The following is an 18,280-nucleotide window of genomic DNA, read 5'->3' as shown; positions in this document are numbered from 1 at the left end:
TCAATAAACGTGTTCTGGATGTTTAGCTTTCTCTTTTTCAAAAGTGTATATTGTGTGGTACATAATAAAAAGCAGGAGTGTTGTCAGCCCAACAAATACAATACATGTTGTACTGCGCAGATTACAATCATTGGCCTGTTAGGGAGGAACATCCACCAACCCAGAACTTGAAGTAGATAAAGCCCAATTGGCTAAGTTGTGAGCAACATAATTTAACTGCCTAGAATAGATGAACATATATCCACCAACCCAGAACCAGTATCTCCCAATAATTGCATGGACTATTATATATTTATAAGTGTTTATATATTACATATATGATATTTTATAAATTACATATTAAAAATTAAAAATTAAAAATTAAAAACTGAAATAAAATTAAAAATAAACAGAAAAGAAGAAAAAAAGATAGTGAAATGATGGATTGATTGATAGAAGTCAATCCTAGACCTAAACAACAGTATATAAGAAACTAGCTTTACAATTAAAAATTAAAAATAAAAAGAAAAGAAGAATTATTATGGAAAAAAATTAAAAATTAAAAACTAAAAATAAAATTAAAAATTAAAAATTAAAAACTGAAATAAAATTAAAAATAAAAAGAAAAGAAGAAAAAAGAGAGTGAAATGATGGATTGATTGATAGAAAATGAAAAAAGAGAGGGAAGAGAGTAGGATTTGATTGATGATGGATAGAATGATGACTAAGTGGTATTTGTGTAATAAAACAAACTTTATAAGTAAAAAAGTAGATATAGGCGTGTAGGAGTATTTAGGTAATAAATTGTGCAAAAGTGATTTTTCATGTAAAAATTTATATATTTTATTGAGGATATTTATATAAAGTATTATTTTTTGTAATTTTTTTTTATAATTTTATGTTTAATTTTTTTTATATATATTTTTACAATATTTTATAAAAATAACATTTAAATAAAAAAAAATAAAAATTCAACAAAAAAACTAATAAAAATACATCAAAATATCATAGTTTCTATAAATAAAATCATAAAATTATAAAAATATTTAAAATTATGTAAAATTATATTTTTGTAATTTTTGTTGTTGTTTTTATTAAATAAAGAAAAAGATATTCCATTAATTCTTTGCGAACATTAGAGAGGATATGAATATTGTAAATCAAGTTCCTAACTATCTATTAATTGAACAAGTGAATATAAAAAATTTCACTATTTAGGCAGTGGTGGATTTTTTTTCAATCGGGGGCTATACATAGGGGTCTTAATACTACGAATGTGACTCTCATTCCTAAGGTGCCTAACTCGAAAAAAGTATCCCAGTTCAGACCTATTTCATTTTGCAAGGCGGTCTACAAGGTAATTTCAAAAATCATTGCTAATAGAATTAGACCAATTCTTCCTCGACTGATATGTCCTCCTCAGGCAGCTTTTGTCCCAGGACGGAATATTCAAGATAATAATATTTTAGTTTAAGAGATTATCCACTCGTATAAACTCAAAAAATGGAATGAAGAGTTGTTTGCTATCAAAATTGACTCGGTTAAAGCTTATGATAAATTAAGTTGGCAATTTATTGATCATGTGCTCCGGAGCTTTAAGGCCCTTTATAAGTTTTGTAATTGGGTCTGTCAATGTGTTTCAACAACTTCCTTTAATGTATGCCTCAATGGCTGCAAGGTTAGTAGCATCATCCCTGAGTACGGCATTAGGTAGGGGATCCTCTGTCTCCTTACCTCTTCATATGGGCTGTTGATATTCTCTCGTGCATCTTTGAAAATGCCCTGGATACTGGAGCTATTAGGGGAATCAAGTTCAGTAGGAATGGTCCTACACTCTCTCACCTTTTCTTTGCAGATGATCTGATCCTTGTGGGTAGAGCGAATTTAATTGAAGCTAGGGGCTTTTGGCAATGTCTTGAGAAGTTTTGCGACTGGTCTGGACAACGGATTAATAAACTAAAAATCTCAATTTTCTTCAGTAGTAACACTAGTGCGAGTATGAGAAGAGTCATCATGCAGGAACTTGGGTTCAATAATGCGATGGGTAACATTAACTACTTGAGACTCCCGTTATTTAGGTCTCGTCAGAAGGATGCTAATTTCAACTTTATTTTAGACAATCTTGTTTCAAAACTCCATGGGTGGAAACTGAAAACTCTGTCTAAAGCTGGACGTACTACTTTGATTAAATCGGTTGGGCTCGCCTTACCAATTTACACTATGCAAACAACGAAGCTTTTTAAGAAACTTGCTTCTAAGATTGATGGTATGGCCAAAGACTTTTAGTGGGGTTGTGAGCAAGGGAACCATGGTCTTTACTTAAAGGCTTGGGATCACCTATGTCTCCCCAAATCTCGGGGTGGCCTAGGCTTTCAAAAGTCTTTGGAAATGAATCAGGCATTACTGGCTAAGTGGGGTTGGTCCTTCTTATTGAGGAACAATCGTTGTGCTGTAAAGTGTTAAGTGCCAAATACCTGAAGGGTAGGCCGTTCTTGGAGGGTTCCTTTAAGAACTTGGATTCTTGGTTTTGGAAGAATGTTGTGAGAACTTAAGATATTCTAAAACAAAAGGTGATTGCAAGTTTATATCAGATGGCAAGGAAATAAATACCTGGGATGATCTGTAGGTTATTCATGACCAGAACTTCTATCCAAAGCCTATTAATCATCCCCCTGATGGTTCGAAGAAAGTTGTAAATTTACTCCTTAACAACGGGGAGTGGGACATCTCTAAACTACACACTCTCTTCGATTAAGAAACGATCTTTAATATCATCAAGGATGGTAAGCCTTGTGGTTAAGGAAGGGATAAATGGGTCTGGACTAAAGAATCGAGCGGTTTGTTTTCTACCAACTTTGCCTACCTTATTCAAGCCTTTGACCGCGCCCCTGTGTGTGATGTCGCCACAGAGTTGTGGAACAAGTTATGAAGGTCTAAAGTCTTGGAACGTTACAAGGTTCTTTGGTTGAATATTATTTCTAATGCTCTTCCTATCTCTGCCCTCCTCGTTAGGAGAATGCATATTGAGGTGGTTATTGTCCTCTTTGTGGGGAGGGTGAGAAAACAATAGAGCATCTTTTCCTCTACTACAACTTTTCACCTTTGGCGATCTTCTCCTTGGGGAGTGATGCCAGTTTTTGATTCTGGCGCTCGAGTTTGGGATTGGGTTAAATTTTTATGTAATCTAAAATCAAAAGGGGTTGATGTTGACAAATTATTTCTCTATGCCTCGGTTGTGGTAGATACGATTTGGAGGGCTCGCAACAACAAGGTTCACTATAATTTTTTAAGTAACATTAGACATTGCATTGACTCTATCTCTATCTATATGTGTTACACATACTATGTGTCCTGTTTATTTGCTTCATCAAAAACTGTTGAGTCTCCTGTTTGGTCCCCTCTGCTTGATGATTGGGTCAAGATCAATTGTAATGTGAGAGTTGGGTGTGAATCCATGTGCGTTGTGGCTTTGGCTAGGGACCACACTGAGTCAATTTTTTGGGTGGCTACAAACATGCTTAACTTCTATGATTCTCTTATTGGAGATGCTGCAGCCTGTCTATTAGCCATGGAGACGACCGTTTCGTTTCAACACCCTTTTGTGATAGTTGATAGTGACTCTGAAACAGTTATCAAGACTCTAAAGGAAACCTGTTCCAATTAGAGAATCGATAAGTACGTGCATCATTGTAAACATTTCTCTAATTTTATGTTAGACTGTAATTTTTTTCTATTCCTTAAGTTTATAATTTCGCGACCCATAATGTAGTTAAGTGGGCTTATGCTAACAATGTTACTGATATGATTGATCTTTCTTCTATACCAGACTTTATTCTTTGTAATAACCTAATTTTTGGTTCTTTTATCTATAAATGCTGATTTTCAAAAAAAAAAAAAAAAAAGAAAATTTGGAGAGGTAACTTAAAAAAACAAATTGATAAAACCAAATTTGCCGCCAAAAAAATTTGGACATGGCGATCGACTGTCTCATCCTTGGTAAGGAAAGTTCCACCGATAACTTCTGTATCATCTACAGTTATGGAGATTTTAGTTTGGTTACGAACTCATCATAATCCTTCAACACTCTGGTTTCAGGCGCAGGACAAGAGGTGGGGAAGAGCTGTGTTGTGGTCTCCATCAATGGAAAACGAATCATGTTCGATTGTGGTATGCACATGGGCTATCTCGATCATCGCCGATACCCCGATTTCTCTCGCATCCCAAACTATGATCAAGGGCGCTCCTCCGGCTCCGCCTTCGACCACGCCATTGATTGCATCATCATCACTCATTTGTAAGATAAAAAACTTAGCTTTCTTCTTTCCCCAATTTCCAATTCCAAGTTTAGCATAAACGTATTGGGATTATGATGATTTTTTGTTGTTTTTTGGGTTTTGGTAGTCATTTGGATCACGTTGGCGCTCTTCCTTACTTCACTGAAGTTTGTGGGTATCGTGGACCTATTTACATGACGGTAAGTGTTTGATGAAATGTTTCACTCATTTTTTTTTTGGGCTAATTTGGATTTTTGCCGCTAAACTTTGACATATACCAAATTATGTCTTTTGAATTTTTCATGTCGTTAAAAATTCTCCTGAACCGAACTATTGAGATTGTTGGAATTAATTACTTTTGTCTAATTTTACTAAACAAAAGTCTGACGTAGTAAAAATTTAGGAGGCACAATTCGGTACAATGTTAAAGTTGAGGGGCATGATTTAGTAGGTATTAAAGTTCGGGGGCATGATTTAGCATATGGACAATCGCCACATTAGCAAAATTGAATGAAATTATACAGAAGTCTTTAAATCTAACAATTTCAATAATTCGGGACAATTTTTAACAGCTTGAAAAGTTCGGGAGACAAAAATCCTAATTAGCCTTTTTTTTTCGCGTATTCGTTCTTATTGGTAATATTTGACTGGAATTAAGAACTATAGTTTTATTGATTCAGTATCCAACAAAGGCATTGTCTCCACTCATGTTGGAGGATTATCGAAAAGTAATGGTTGAGAGGAGAGGTGAGGAGGAACAATTTACCTCTGATCATATAGCGGAATGTATGAAGAAAGGTACAGAATGTTCCTTGTACTTTTATTTAGTTAAATTGTCATTTTTTTAGATCAACTCAGATAAAGGCTTTTTAAGATTATATATATTTAATAAATGTGATTATCCCATTGTGGTTTCTTTTTTCCTTGCTTTATTATCTTCCCACTCTGGATTACTAACTTTGGGGATGGAGATTCACATCTTTGCTTTGTTTGGTGAACAATTACAATCATCTGTGTTTGCTGTTTAATGTGCCAACAGGCTTTGTGATCTTAGTACTACTTGGTTATTTCTTGGCTGTTTTGAAAAATGTATGTTATTAGAGTCAAGTCTCATTGAGATAGGTTTGTGATTACTCATAATTCCATCGTCTCCTTCACTTCTTTATCATATTATTTCCTCCATTAGTGTTTTTGTATCTGCTTCTGTCTCTATCTGTTGGAATTACAAGAGTAGTTGCATAACTTGCATTTATCAGACACAAATTTGAAAGGTAAAAGTTACATAGTTAGAACATTTGTTTTAGCATGATAATTGTTTAGTTACTGAATATGTGTCTTGGAAAGACATTGGATGGTAATCTCTTATTTGGGACACGAAATGCTCTGCCATATGGAGCTTTTTTTATAATCTTCTCCCTTGTTTTGCTCCTTTGCAGTTATAGCTGTTGATCTAAAGCAGACAATTCAGGTTGATAAAGATCTTCAAATACGTGCATATTACGCAGGACATGTACGCTCTCTTAACTTATGACTGCTCACAAATATTCATTGTGATACTGGGACTTTCTCACTTTTAGTAAACCCTCAACTAGAAATTTCTCATAAATTATATAAATAACTTAATGAGTTTGGTGAAAATCCTGAAAGTTTTATCTAAAAAAACATGCTTCATGCCTGAAATTGGCACCATTGCATATTTGGAAAATTTCTGTATCAAGTACAGAGATATTAAAGTAGGAAGTTCATCTCTGGCCATTCATGATTTTACTTAGACCATTCTCTTACAGTTGGTGGGTCTATCCACATAACCATATTTCATGATAAGAGGAAATTTGATTTTGTATTATTAGTTTATAACAAACTCGTAATCAGCAGTTCTGTTTATGCTCTAAAAAACAGCTATTAATTTGTTATTGTAGGGAAATTTCATAACTGAAGTTCCTTGAGTCTTAATTGTTTAATATCTGAAGGTTCTTGGAGCTGCAATGTTCTATGCAAAGGTAGGAGATAGTGCTATACTGTACACAGGAGACTATAATATGACACCAGATAGACATCTTGGAGCTGCTCAAATTGATCGACTTCATTTGGACCTTGTTATATCAGAGTATGGAATGTATACATGTGATTTTGTACGCATGCTTACTGTTTTTCAGCTAGCCTTTTAGGAAACTGTATGGCCTAAGATTTATAAATGCATTTCTGTCTGTGCATGTATATCTTGTCTACCTTTCTGTTTTGATTGACTTGTATGTTACTTGAGCTTCTTGTATTTTGTTGTGGTGATGGCAATATAAGATTTATATGCTTTTGTTCTCAATTTATTTTCTTATTAGCTTAGAGAACCAACTTATAATAATGGCTATTAAGAATAAAAAATTTCAACCGTGCATATGCTTACTCTCTTGTGGCTTGGTGATGATTTATTATGGTTTTATCCTTTGTGTCTTATGGTTTTGGCATATATCAATTTATTAATTTTTATTAACTTAATTGTTTTGGCTCAATCACTTGGATCCTAAGTGTAGACATATAAAATAACACACCTTCTTACATTATTTAAGCTGATCAAATATCCTTTTGAAATTAGTTGGCTTGAGGCCACCTTCACTTTCACTTTTTGTTATATCCTTACTTTCATAAATTAATCTAGCACAAGGACTTATGTGCTTTTATCTCAAATGCTTTTATCATGGACATAAATTAATGTGTTTGGCAATTTGGGTTTCTCTTTCTTCTACTAAAGTATCCTTTTGCAGGTCTACATATGCAACAACTATACGTGACTCAAAATACAGTCGAGAGAGGGAATTTCTTAAAGCGGTATGTAAATAACAAACACTCCATTTGATATTCTCACATATTTGCTTAATTCACACATAAATGATTGTGACCATGACCGTTAAATTATGTTTTAACCATGCAACTTCTGTACTTCATAATATGTAAGCGTTAATGTATGATTTACATAACCTGCGAGTTCTATCTTCTGCAACTGGTGGCACCACTGGCAGGAAAATGTATATAGGTGTTTAGATATATCATTTTATTATTGAGGCAGTAGCTGGTTTGTTTTAGGAGTTTCATTGTCTTCTGTTGGAATTTATTCTGTTAAACTCACATTAGAATTCTAGATTGAAGGGCATAATTGAGTACCCATCACTGTCAACTGCTTTATGTTGCATGGTCTGTGCATGTATATTTCTAAGTCGGACTATATAATCCCTCTATTTCATTGGTTCATTTTTGTTTTAGTAGATTTTTCCTATGACCCAGTGGATGTTACTTTACAGTTTTGAAAATGTTTGCTTGATCTGCCTGTGTTTGCTATTGTTTAGGGGTTTGCTAAGTCATTATTGATTTTAATATTTTCTCGAAATAAAACTTGTCTAGTGTTTTAAGCTTTTCTTTATTTTTTGAAATGTTGCTGTATTAACTACTCAGTCAAATTTATTAGGTTCACGAGTGTATCTCTGGGGGAGGAAAAGTGCTTATACCCACATTTGCTCTAGGAAGAGCTCAGGTATCCTACGCGGAGATTGTCATTTTGTTACATAAAGACTTGTTTTTTTTCTTCTTTTGAATGAAAAGAGAAAATGAAAAACTTTGAGCCTTGATCAATTGCTCAACATTGTTGAGAAGTTGTAAGGAGCTATGCAGTTTGTAGTCTGCAGTCTGCAAATTTATTGATCTGACTTTGGGAGCTCAAGTTTTGTTTGAGGTTCTTGTTCAGATTTGTTTCTTCCTAGATACTGATAGTATCCTTGATATATTTCATTTCAAATCTCTTTAAGCATCTTAGTTTTCTAATTATCAAACAGACAAACAAAGTATTTTTAATATGCATATTTGTTGGGAGATGAAAGCAAAGTTTGGACTCATTGGATATTCTATTCAGTGCCTTATTTTCTTCTGAAATTCTAGCAGATATACTTTGTGTTACATATCAGTAGATCATAAATCTTCTGACTTACTAAAGATCAAACAGCAGTTCAGTTGGAACTAACCTCAGCCCACTTCAGTTCTCAGCTCCCTAATCTATTCTAATGATTCTCTACATATATTGCTAGCATTGGTTATCTCCTCAAGGGTCTAGTGACCATTTCGTAACTGTTGCATTTGCTTGTTTTCTGTAACCATTTTGCGAAATTACATCAATTTGTTCACCATTTTCTTCGTATAAGCTCTAGGCTGCTTTAGAAAGTCTTAAATTCACTTAACCAAGCAGTGCATGCATGGCAATTTGGAATCCATGTAGCATTTTCTTTATTCTGCATTACTTGTTATTTTATTAAAATTTGAATGTCGTATTTTCTGTTACTGGAAGATCTTTGTCATGTGTTTGACAGTGCTATCATCAAGCAGGAACTTTGTATCCTGTTAGAAGATTACTGGGAGCGAATGAATCTAAAGGTTCCTATTTACTTCTCGGCAGGTGTGTTCCAGTTCTTCTGTACTACTGTTAACTGTTCGATCAATATACGTAGCGTACTTAATGTGCTTTCAAACTGATATTTCTCCAGTCCCTGATACCTTTTACCAGGTTCTAAAAAACCATATTTGGTATATACCTTCTGACCTCGCCTTTGGGCTTTTTTGTCTTTCTTTTTTTTTTTTTTGATGCATGGTGCGATTTGAACTTTGAAGTATATTGTGGCACCCTGTCGATGATCATAACTCTTTGCAAATTCAATAACTTAAAAAGTACTTATATTCTTATGCACATATTGTGAATCGCACACACACAGCTCAATTATTGAGGCAAACTCCATGAAAATATGCATATTTTGCTCATCATATACACTTAAATGCACCATTTTCCAATGATAAAAGTATAATAAGGAGGCAAAAACTTTACAAACCAAATTGCAGAATGACCACTGCTGACACAGAAACTCATTTAATTTATGCTTTGCATTTTCCTAAGGAGTACTTGTATTATAAAATCATTTTATCTTGGAAATTTTTGGAATGACTGTTTCAAATGGTTTATCAATTCCTAATTTTTTCAATGTGTATTGGTGTTTCAAATTTCTGTGGAACTAGGATTTTTACATATGCCTTTTCAGGTTTAACTATTCAAGCCAATATGTACTATAAAATGCTTATCAGTTGGACCAGCCAGAGAATCAAGGAGACATATTCAACCCACAATGCATTTGATTTCAAACATGGTTTGTCATTCCTTTTCTCTTATACTTACTGGAAATACAGTATGCTTTTGGTGATATAAATGAGTTTAATTAGTACTTTTCAGATATGGTAATGAGAGCAAAGTGACATAAAAGAGTATTTTTGCCCAATGCCTAATCTTTTGAGAACCTCATTCATCACTGATTTGTCATTTGGTTTTGATGATGCAGTTAAAGATTTTGAACGGTCAATGATAGATGCGCCTGGACCCTGTGTTCTCTTTGCCACACCAGGAATGATAAGTGGTGGTTTTTCACTCGAGGTCTTTAAACATTGGGCTCCTTCAGAAAAGAATCTAATTACACTGCCTGGGTAGCTAACTTTTTTGTCTTCTTACAATAAACCTCAAATTGTTAACCAAAAGAGTTCCAATCTATGTTACTGTAATTTTCTGCTCATGTTTTACCATATCAACTATTTTTATTATGTTGTATGCATCTACAAACAAATAAACATACTTAAATTTCGTTGCATGTTATGATTTTCCTTGCATAACTAATCCTATTGATGTGTATCTTTGTAGGTATTGTGTTGCTGGAACCATAGGACATAAATTGATGTCAGGTAAACCTTCCAAAATTGATCTGGACAAGGACACTTCTGTCGATGTGCGATGCCAGGTTTATTCCCATCTCTTTTACCTGCTACATATATTTTACTACAAGTTGTGTTTGTTTTCACTGAATGAAAGTTATGATAGAAAAATGTGAACGATTGTAACATATTTTTATGTTTGGTGAATAGGGATGAAAGAAAAACTAATTTTATGAAAAATTTATATTTATTTTGAAGTATGGTATACAAGATTTATTTAGTAAAAGACATGACACGTATGAAGAAAATATGTTTTTGTTATATATATGAAAATGTAAATGCACCTAAAAGAAAGTGATCCTCCCTCCAAACATTTTCTGTGTCTCAGTTTCAGAAAACTTGGCAACTGTCCCTATTCAATGGTTTGTTTCACTCCCTTTGTAAGGAGCCAAAGAATCATTAGCTTTCTAATATCCAAAGATATTATTTAATTGTCTTTTGTTTAATACTGTCTCAATAATTTTTCTTCTTCTTCTTCTTTATGTTGCTAGATTCATCAATTGTCTTTCAGTCCTCACACAGATGCCAAAGGTATCATGGATCTTATCAAATTTCTCTCCCCTAAGCATGTAATACTTGTTCATGGTGAGAAGCCTAAGATGGCTACTTTAAAAGGAAGAATTCAATCTGAACTAGGCATTCATTGTTATGACCCTGCAAATAACGAGACAGTATCGATTCCATCAACGCAGTATGTGAAAGCAGTAGCCTCTGATGCATTTGCTCGGAGTTGCTTGAATCCAAATTTCAAGTTTTTGAAAAGCAGCTCAGGCAATGGTTTGCAAGTAACTGACGAAAGGGTATCCGACGGGATATTGGTTTTGGAGAAAAGCCAAAAACCGAAGGTCATGCAACAAGACGAGCTTTTGCTCATGTTGGGAGAAAATGAGCACAAAGTTGAACATTCTTGTTGTTTTCCTGTCCATATCGGCAACATAGAGAGCTCAGAGCGGTCTAGCACAGGCTTTTGGCTTCGTTTGTTTTCTGCAAGACTGTCTGATGAGATTTCTGCTGGGATTATTGTCCAAGATTTTGAAGAGCATATTCAAGTAGAGTCATTTCATCTGTCCATTTGTTTGAAAGATAGTTGCTCTCACAGGATAACAGATGATTCTCAAAATAAATCCGAATCGGTATTTTGTTGCTGTACTTGGTCAGTGGAAGATGAAAAGATTGCATGGAAGATCATTTCAACCATGAAAAATTTCAACTTGAATCCGGGGCAACAAGATGCATCTAATAATTGAGGAACTCTTTGTTCTGTCTTTATGAGCAAGCTTATGAACAAAGATAAATTATTTTAATCTAGCAACTGGCAACAATCAATAGTGATCAATTTAATCCCCATATCTTTTTGCATATATGGTGTAAGTTAAATTTGTATGATTTTTGATCATTAAATTATTAAGACCATTGATTTACAACTACATACAACTACAAAGGATAAAAAAAAAAGAAAATAGATTAAAAAAATTGATCAAATTTATAGTAGAAATTCTTGTGTGATTCGGGAGGCCTAGTGCATGGAGTGATTTACTCCAATCTCTTTTCACATCTTTTCGTTTACTATGTTCTAGCACACTAAATTAATCCTTGCTCTAACATACATCTTTAATTTCTAAATTAATCATATTCATAATTGTTTATATGAAGATTGTGTGTTGAATTTGACAATTATGCAAGCTACATTATTTACAGATTAGATTTGTTAGCTTTAGATTTGTTAGCTTTACATAAAATGGAGGATGGAGAATTATAGTAATTCTCTCGTCAATAATAATATCTGCATTCAAAATATTACACTAGTAATGTGGTATACTTTTAAAATAAGAAATGGTAAGAGACATTTTAAAATATTATATTATTATTAGTCTATTTCAATAATAAGTTTTACACTTTTTGTTTTAATAAATAATTTGTTTATATATGTGTCTAATATGAATACTCTCTTTAAGATAGTGGGTGACAATTTACAGTACACAAATGTGATACATTAAAAAATAGTTACATATAATGTTTCAATTTATATTTTAAGTGCACGTATTATTATTCTTTTCCTTATATTATTACAGTATTAATAATAATTTTAACACACTTAAATTAATGAATATAATAAAATGTAACTATACAAGTAATGTAGTTTACTCTTTCTCTTATATTATTGTGTAAATAGTGTACAAATTAATAGCATGTTTGGTAACAAAAAATAGTTTTTAAAATTTTTAAAACACAAATCACTTTTAATTATTGTATTCTAAAAATAACATTGAAAAAAAAAAAAATAGAAGACAACATTTTATTATTTTCAAAATTTTTGCTTTTCATAACTTTATTTTTTAAAAAATTATTTTAAAAAAATAAGACCAAATAAACCTATTTGTTTCAATGAAACAATTTTCTGTTATTAAAAATAAAAAACAATTTTTTGTTAATCATGATCAAATTTTGAAGAGCCTACTGTAACCAAATGAATCAAATTTCCTAAAGTTGATTGGAGAGGAGAGGAAGATGATACGATCGGTAATGGTGATAAACACCCAAGGCAAGCCTCGCCTTGCTAAATTCTACGATGTTCAGGTTCTCTCTCTCTCTTCTCTGATATTCCGTTACTACCATTTCATTTGGCTTCTCAGTAACCGCATTTCCTGTTTTCTGACTTCAGCCACCGGAGAAACAGCAGGACCTCATTCGCAACATCTATGCAGGTTATCACTCTTCATTATGATCTCTCTTCTAATTCATTTTCATTTTCATATTCTGTTTTGCTTCATTTTTCTTTCTCCATTGCTACAGTACTTTCCAGTAGGGCTGAGAATGTAAGCAATTTCATGGATGCCGAGCCCTTTTTCGGTCCTGTAAGTTACTCTGATCTTTGAATTTCTGATTGTTCTTTGAATTTGAGCATTTTATTCATGTTTTTGATTATGGTGCGATCTGTTATTTCAGGATACTCGTCTTGTGTACAAACACTTTGCAACTTTGTACTTTGTGTTTGTATTTGATAGTTCTGAAAATGAGCTTGCCATGCTTGATTTGATACAAGGTTTGTCCCTAAGCTTCAAACCTAAATTCTTATGTACTCTTAGCAATGAAAGAGATTGTGTATCTTCCGCCATTGATGCAGGCCAATCCCAACTAAAATTTAGTGGTTATGAAAGAATGATCAATACCCTAAAGTTTACAACTTTTAATCAAAATTTCTGTTATAATTAATTATCAAATAACACAATAAATGTCAACAATTTTTAGAATTTTATGTCAATTAAAATAAGGTATAAAATTCTAGCAGTTAGCACATAAATAAATTTCAAGGATCAAATTCGTTTGCAGAAAGTCACATGCTATGTAAATAAATTCTATTCTCTTCTTTTAATTTCTTGCTTTGATAATTACTTACCCTTACTTTCATAACTTTCAGTATTTGTGGAAACATTGGACAAATGCTTCAGAGATGTTTGTGAGCTTGACATAGTGTTCAACCACAGCAAGGTACTTGTAACTCTCCTATTTGTCTTCTGTATTTTTTAAGGAAAATAATTTAGTTTAATCATTGTCCTTCCTTTCTAAGTGAAACTAGTATTAGCTATGACTCATTTTGTGCCTGCCTAATACCCTATGAATTATACACTCACACTACCTTATGACTCTAACTTGCTAGATTTTCCAAATAAACACCAAGTTCCACATTGTGAACATTGTTTGTTAAATTACTGATTCATACAGATTGGATAGAAACAATTTTTGAATGAGGTATTCAATTTCAGGAATGAATCGAAAAAGAAATATTTATTGGTTATTATATGTGATGTGATCTTATTAGAGAAAGGGTTTAAATTCAATGTAGTACTTCTCTAAATGTCTGTATCAATTAATGCAGAGATCTCTTTTCAACTAAAGACTGAGATAAATTGTTGTTACTTTTTCAGATGCATACCATATTAGATGAGATTGTATTTGGAGGTCTAGTGTTGGAAACAAGCTCTACAGAAGTAATGAAGGTCGTTGAAGAGATATCCAAGTACTCTCGCTCTCTCTCACTTTGTCGATACTTTTGTTCTGATTTCTTTCTGGGGTGCTGCCAAGTTTGTGAACTTTATTACTGTTTTATCTCAATTGCTACATACATAATGGCAGGTTAGAAACAGCCTCGAATTCCATTTCTCTCGTCCCGAAATCTGTTTCTAGTTGGCGGAGTTAGCGTAAGCTTTTCGATGATATGCAGCAGATATTTTCCCGGTTTTCAGTCGCAGGTGCTCCCTTAACCAATCCAATCCTCAAAGTTTTAGACTTGGTGCAAATAGTTCATATATTTGTGTACATCTATAAGTTTGTGTTGTGACTTTAATAGCTCAATGTTGCCTTTTATGTGAATAGTTTATGAGCTCAGCTGATTTATTTGGAAATTTACTAGAGAAAGGAAGGTAATTAAAAGCTTTTAATCATGGCTATTACATTTTTCTCTCTAGGAATGAGATTATCTAAGTTACAAAATAAAACTCATAGTTTTTAGATTGGATAGAAACAATTTTTGAATGAGGTATTCTATTGCACCAAATATAGTAGACGACAGCCGCCATAAACCGAAGCAGTCACAAAATTGATCAGACCAGGCTTCAAAGTTTTCATTCTAGCTTTCCACTCCACAAGATTACAAGACCAATCAATTGACCCCATCCAACTAGTGACTTCAATGATCACTTTCTTTGAAAAGATACAGTCAAAAAACAAATGGGATTGGGATTCCGGGGCTGCTTCACACACACAGGAGATCTCTTATTAACAGATGATCATTCAAAGCCATCCACAAAATGTACCTGTGTTTCTATAACAAGCTTGGTTTGTGTAAGAAACAAGCTTTAAACTCCATATTCAATAAAGTAGTTAATAGACTCATCAATAATCTTCAAAGCAAACTGAGTGTTCAAATCATTAACAACCTTTAAGATTTGGGTCTTGTTATTCCACGTAGATATTTGCATTTGCAAGGCCATTTTCAGTTTGTTAAACTAGGCACGAGAAGCTTGTTTCAAAGTTCAAACCTATAGAGTTGTGACAAACATGATTAGGATGATTAGCATCACACAAATCCACTTGGCTGCTTCATCTACACAAGTTTTTTCAAATCACTATTTACTAAAACATTGCTTACATTTTTTTTTGAATGGAGAAAATTTTATTTAACAAGAACGTTCATTCATTACAATAGATAATAAATCAGAAGGAGCATTAAGCTCACTAAAGATACAACCTGACAAAAAATAAGACTTTCTCGCAACGCAGTGCGCGCTTTTATTTGCAAATCGCTTAACAAAAGAAATTAACACATTATTCAGAGAAGAGACCATCATACGACAATCTTGTACTATCATTCCAAATTGGGATGACATTTGAACCTCTCTATTAATAGCTTGCACCACTACCAATGAATCAGTTTCAATTTCAACATCAGAAAAACTATGAGTCTTAATCCAACTTAGAGCCTCTTTGACCCCAATAACTTCAATTTCTTTACTAGTTGACACAGCTTCAACTAGATGACCGTCTAATCCCTAATGACTATTCCCACAAGAATAGAACAAGAACTAAAATGTCTTAAGTATTTTCCAAAAGGGCGAGCACGTAATAATATTGCCAATGATCAATAAATTTATAATACGGACACTACGAATAATTTAATAATGTAAAAAATATATATGATCTTTTAAATAATTGAGAAATAAGAGTTTGGTAGTGCACTACTAACCTTCTAAGTTTTCTAACTATTTAAAACAAAGGAGATCAATAATTCAATAAAATTATATAATTAAATAATATATATTTATAGAGTTACAAAAGGATTCAACAATTACAAAAACACACTTTTATTTTAATTAAATTTTATACAAATATTAAGTCCATCAACTATAAATTACTAACACTATAAACTAAAAGGATAAAAAAAATATTAATCAATTTATATTTTAATAAAATAATTAAAAGCTTAAATAAAAATATAAGATATAGTAATGTATTTATAGCCATAATTATTATAAGTACCACACTATTATTACCTTAGAACGAAACATTTGGATAAGGATCGAGTAAAGAGAAAGAAAAAGGAAATAAAATAATATATTTTAACATCTAATGTTTAAGGTTTTTTCTTAAGAAAAAGCTGGCCTCATTAAATTCTCAAACTCAGTGAAAAAAAAAACAAAAAAAATAGTACTCATTAAAAGTGGCATCAACCAAAATTAAATTCTGAAAACATAATGCTGCCACCAACCAAACAATACTTGTTAAAGTACTTAACATTTTATATGTAAAAAAAAATCTTAATAATAGTGGGAAACATATATAGAAAAATCGAGATTTAGTTGACTCATTCAAATACCATAATCACTTTATATATTTCCCAATATATTTTCTAATATGCAGCTTATTTTTTGCCACGTGGTTTACTGTGAATGGTTAATAGTTTTTAAACATAAATTATTGTTTTGTTAGTAGAATTGAGATGGGCTCAGTATTTTATTTTTAAACATTTAAAGCTTTATTATCTAGCTTTCTTAAAGTATTTCTCTCTTATATTAACTATAATATTGAGGCTATAGATGAATTAAGAACATCTCTAATCGTAACATTGGTGTTATATATTTTTACATCATCGAAAGATATAATATTTTATTTTATGTTTTTTACACATTATTTGTAGCATTTATTTCTAAAAAACATTTAGCTATGTTTGGTAGGAGGGAGGGAGAGTAGGATGGATGGAGAGGTTAGAGAGAATGAGGAGTAAGAGGAATCGAGAGGATTGTTAATCTCTTTTGTATTAGATGTGAGGTGGGAAGGATGGAGAAAAAATTGATTAGTAAAATTACAAAATTATCCTTTTAAAAATAAAATTTTATTATTTTTTTAAGGGTAACTATTGTACTTTGCAAAATATATTTTGTCTTTCTATATAATCCTTCTAAATTTGGAGGAATTAAATTTTGAAAGTTTGGAGGGAGAATGTCTCCCTCTATCTCTCCTCTCCCTCATTCTCTCCCTCTTGCCAAACAAGTGATTTAATCTAACCTTCCATCACTCTCAATCCACCCATCTCCCCCTCCTACTAAACATAGTGTTAAATAATATAATACATTTTAAAAATACTATAATTATAATTATGATCTCACATATTATTATATATATATAAATCTTTTTCTTTATTAAATTATTATGGTCCACATTTAGTTTTTTATTTTTTTAAAAAATATAACATCAATGTCATTGTATGATATCATACAAATCTTAAGAATAACATTCTTTTATTTCAAATGGTATAACATCCTTATATTTTAACACCTAAATTTTTTTTCTCATCAAATATTTTTTAGATACTATCATTGGAGATACTCTAAGTATGCTTTTAAGATAAATAATGAGTTTTATTGGATGAAATAGACGCCTCATCTTTAAGTATTTTCTTTTCTCATCAAATAAAGTGGTCCCTAAAAAAAGTGTGAGTCCTGACATTAAATTGTACCAAACTACTTTAAAGTTAAAAAAAGTAATTTATGGTATAAATACTTAAGTTTAATTGACAGTTTCAAATAAATACTTAATTTAATTTTTAATGGTAATAATCTTTGACATATGGTAATTCCATTAATATTATTGGGTGATTCTAGAATGCACCCTCTCAAAAGGGATGTACTGATACACCCTTGACTTGTTTCGGGATCGAGAAATTTTTTTTAGTCTATTTTTTTTTTTCATATTCATGTACGTTATAACTATTTAAGATAATCTACAAAATTTTGAGAAATTCCGAATAATTTACAATATAGAAAATAATGTTCAAACAGTTTATTTTACACGCGTATAAAATAAAATAGTCACACGTGCAATACACTGTTTGAACATAGTTTTCGGTGGGTTAAACTTTTCTAAATTTCTTAAAATTTTGCAGGATGTCTTAAATAACTATAACATATATGACCATGAGAAAAAATTTGACTAAAAAGTTATTTCAGGTGCTAAAAGAGATAAGAGTGCATCACTATATCCATTTTAAAGGGGTACATTATAGAACTTCCCAATATTATTATACCATTAAACTTAAATATTTAGGGTGATTTTACAATGCACTCCGTAAAACGAATATATTGATGCACCCCTACTTGTTTCGACATCTAGAAAAAAAATTTAGTTTAATTTTTTTTTTTATATTCATGTACGTTATAGCTATTTAAGATATCCTACAAAATTTT

The 18,280-nt window shown here is 32.0% G+C and overlaps 2 protein-coding genes across 3 annotated transcripts; both read left to right on the top strand.

Moving 5' to 3' along the window:
• The first annotated feature begins 3,822 nt into the window (after nt 1–3,822).
• LOC115711922 (cleavage and polyadenylation specificity factor subunit 3-II) lies at nt 3,823–11,461 on the top strand. The gene is made up of 13 exons (XM_030640117.2): nt 3,823–3,975; nt 4,075–4,273; nt 4,381–4,453; nt 4,934–5,051; nt 5,690–5,763; nt 6,224–6,360; nt 7,013–7,076; nt 7,711–7,776; nt 8,619–8,688; nt 9,323–9,427; nt 9,617–9,758; nt 9,970–10,066; nt 10,532–11,461. The coding sequence occupies exons 1-13, from the start codon at nt 3,951–3,953 to the stop codon at nt 11,285–11,287; spliced, it is 1,926 nt and encodes a 641-aa protein (XP_030495977.2). The 5' UTR covers nt 3,823–3,950; the 3' UTR covers nt 11,288–11,461.
• Nucleotides 11,462–12,422: 961 nt separating this feature from the next.
• On the top strand, nt 12,423–17,674 carry LOC115711924 (AP-3 complex subunit sigma). Of its 2 annotated transcripts, XR_009687201.1 has the most exons (8): nt 12,446–12,617; nt 12,703–12,745; nt 12,834–12,895; nt 12,987–13,083; nt 13,459–13,529; nt 13,967–14,058; nt 14,175–14,290; nt 17,405–17,674. XR_009687201.1 is itself a non-coding variant. In XM_030640119.2 (7 exons), exons 1-7 carry the CDS (start codon nt 12,549–12,551, stop codon nt 14,236–14,238), a joined length of 498 nt encoding a protein of 165 aa, XP_030495979.1. In that variant the 5' UTR covers nt 12,423–12,548; the 3' UTR covers nt 14,239–14,479. The 2 variants fall into 2 exon arrangements, 1 of the variants encoding a protein (XP_030495979.1); XM_030640119.2 differs by lacking the exon at nt 17,405–17,674 and having other exon boundaries at nt 12,423–12,617; nt 14,175–14,479.
• Nucleotides 17,675–18,280: the final 606 nt, after the last annotated feature.

The sequence above is a fragment of the Cannabis sativa genome, chromosome 4 (assembly GCF_029168945.1).
Source record: "Cannabis sativa cultivar Pink pepper isolate KNU-18-1 chromosome 4, ASM2916894v1, whole genome shotgun sequence".
NCBI classification, from domain to species: Eukaryota; Viridiplantae; Streptophyta; class Magnoliopsida; order Rosales; family Cannabaceae; genus Cannabis; species Cannabis sativa.
This window is presented reverse-complemented; position numbering and strand designations above follow the sequence as displayed.

What these genes read in the sequence shown, in the direction of transcription:
- LOC115711924 (XM_030640119.2), top strand. Translation starts at nt 12,549, where the DNA reads ATGATACGATCGGTAATGGTGATAAACACCCAAGGCAAGCCTCGCCTT. An exon ending in CTAAATTCTACGATGTTCAG is followed by an intron (nt 12,618 to 12,702) that starts GTTCTCTCTCTC and finishes TTCTGACTTCAG; the next exon opens with CCACCGGAGAAACAGCAGGA. An exon ending in CATTCGCAACATCTATGCAG is followed by an intron (nt 12,746 to 12,833) that starts GTTATCACTCTT and finishes CCATTGCTACAG; the next exon opens with TACTTTCCAGTAGGGCTGAG.
- LOC115711922 (XM_030640117.2), top strand. Translation starts at nt 3,951, where the DNA reads ATGGCGATCGACTGTCTCATCCTTG. An exon ending in GTGCATATTACGCAGGACAT is followed by an intron (nt 5,764 to 6,223) that starts GTACGCTCTCTT and finishes TAATATCTGAAG; the next exon opens with GTTCTTGGAGCTGCAATGTT. An exon ending in TCCTATTTACTTCTCGGCAG is followed by an intron (nt 8,689 to 9,322) that starts GTGTGTTCCAGT and finishes ATGCCTTTTCAG; the next exon opens with GTTTAACTATTCAAGCCAAT.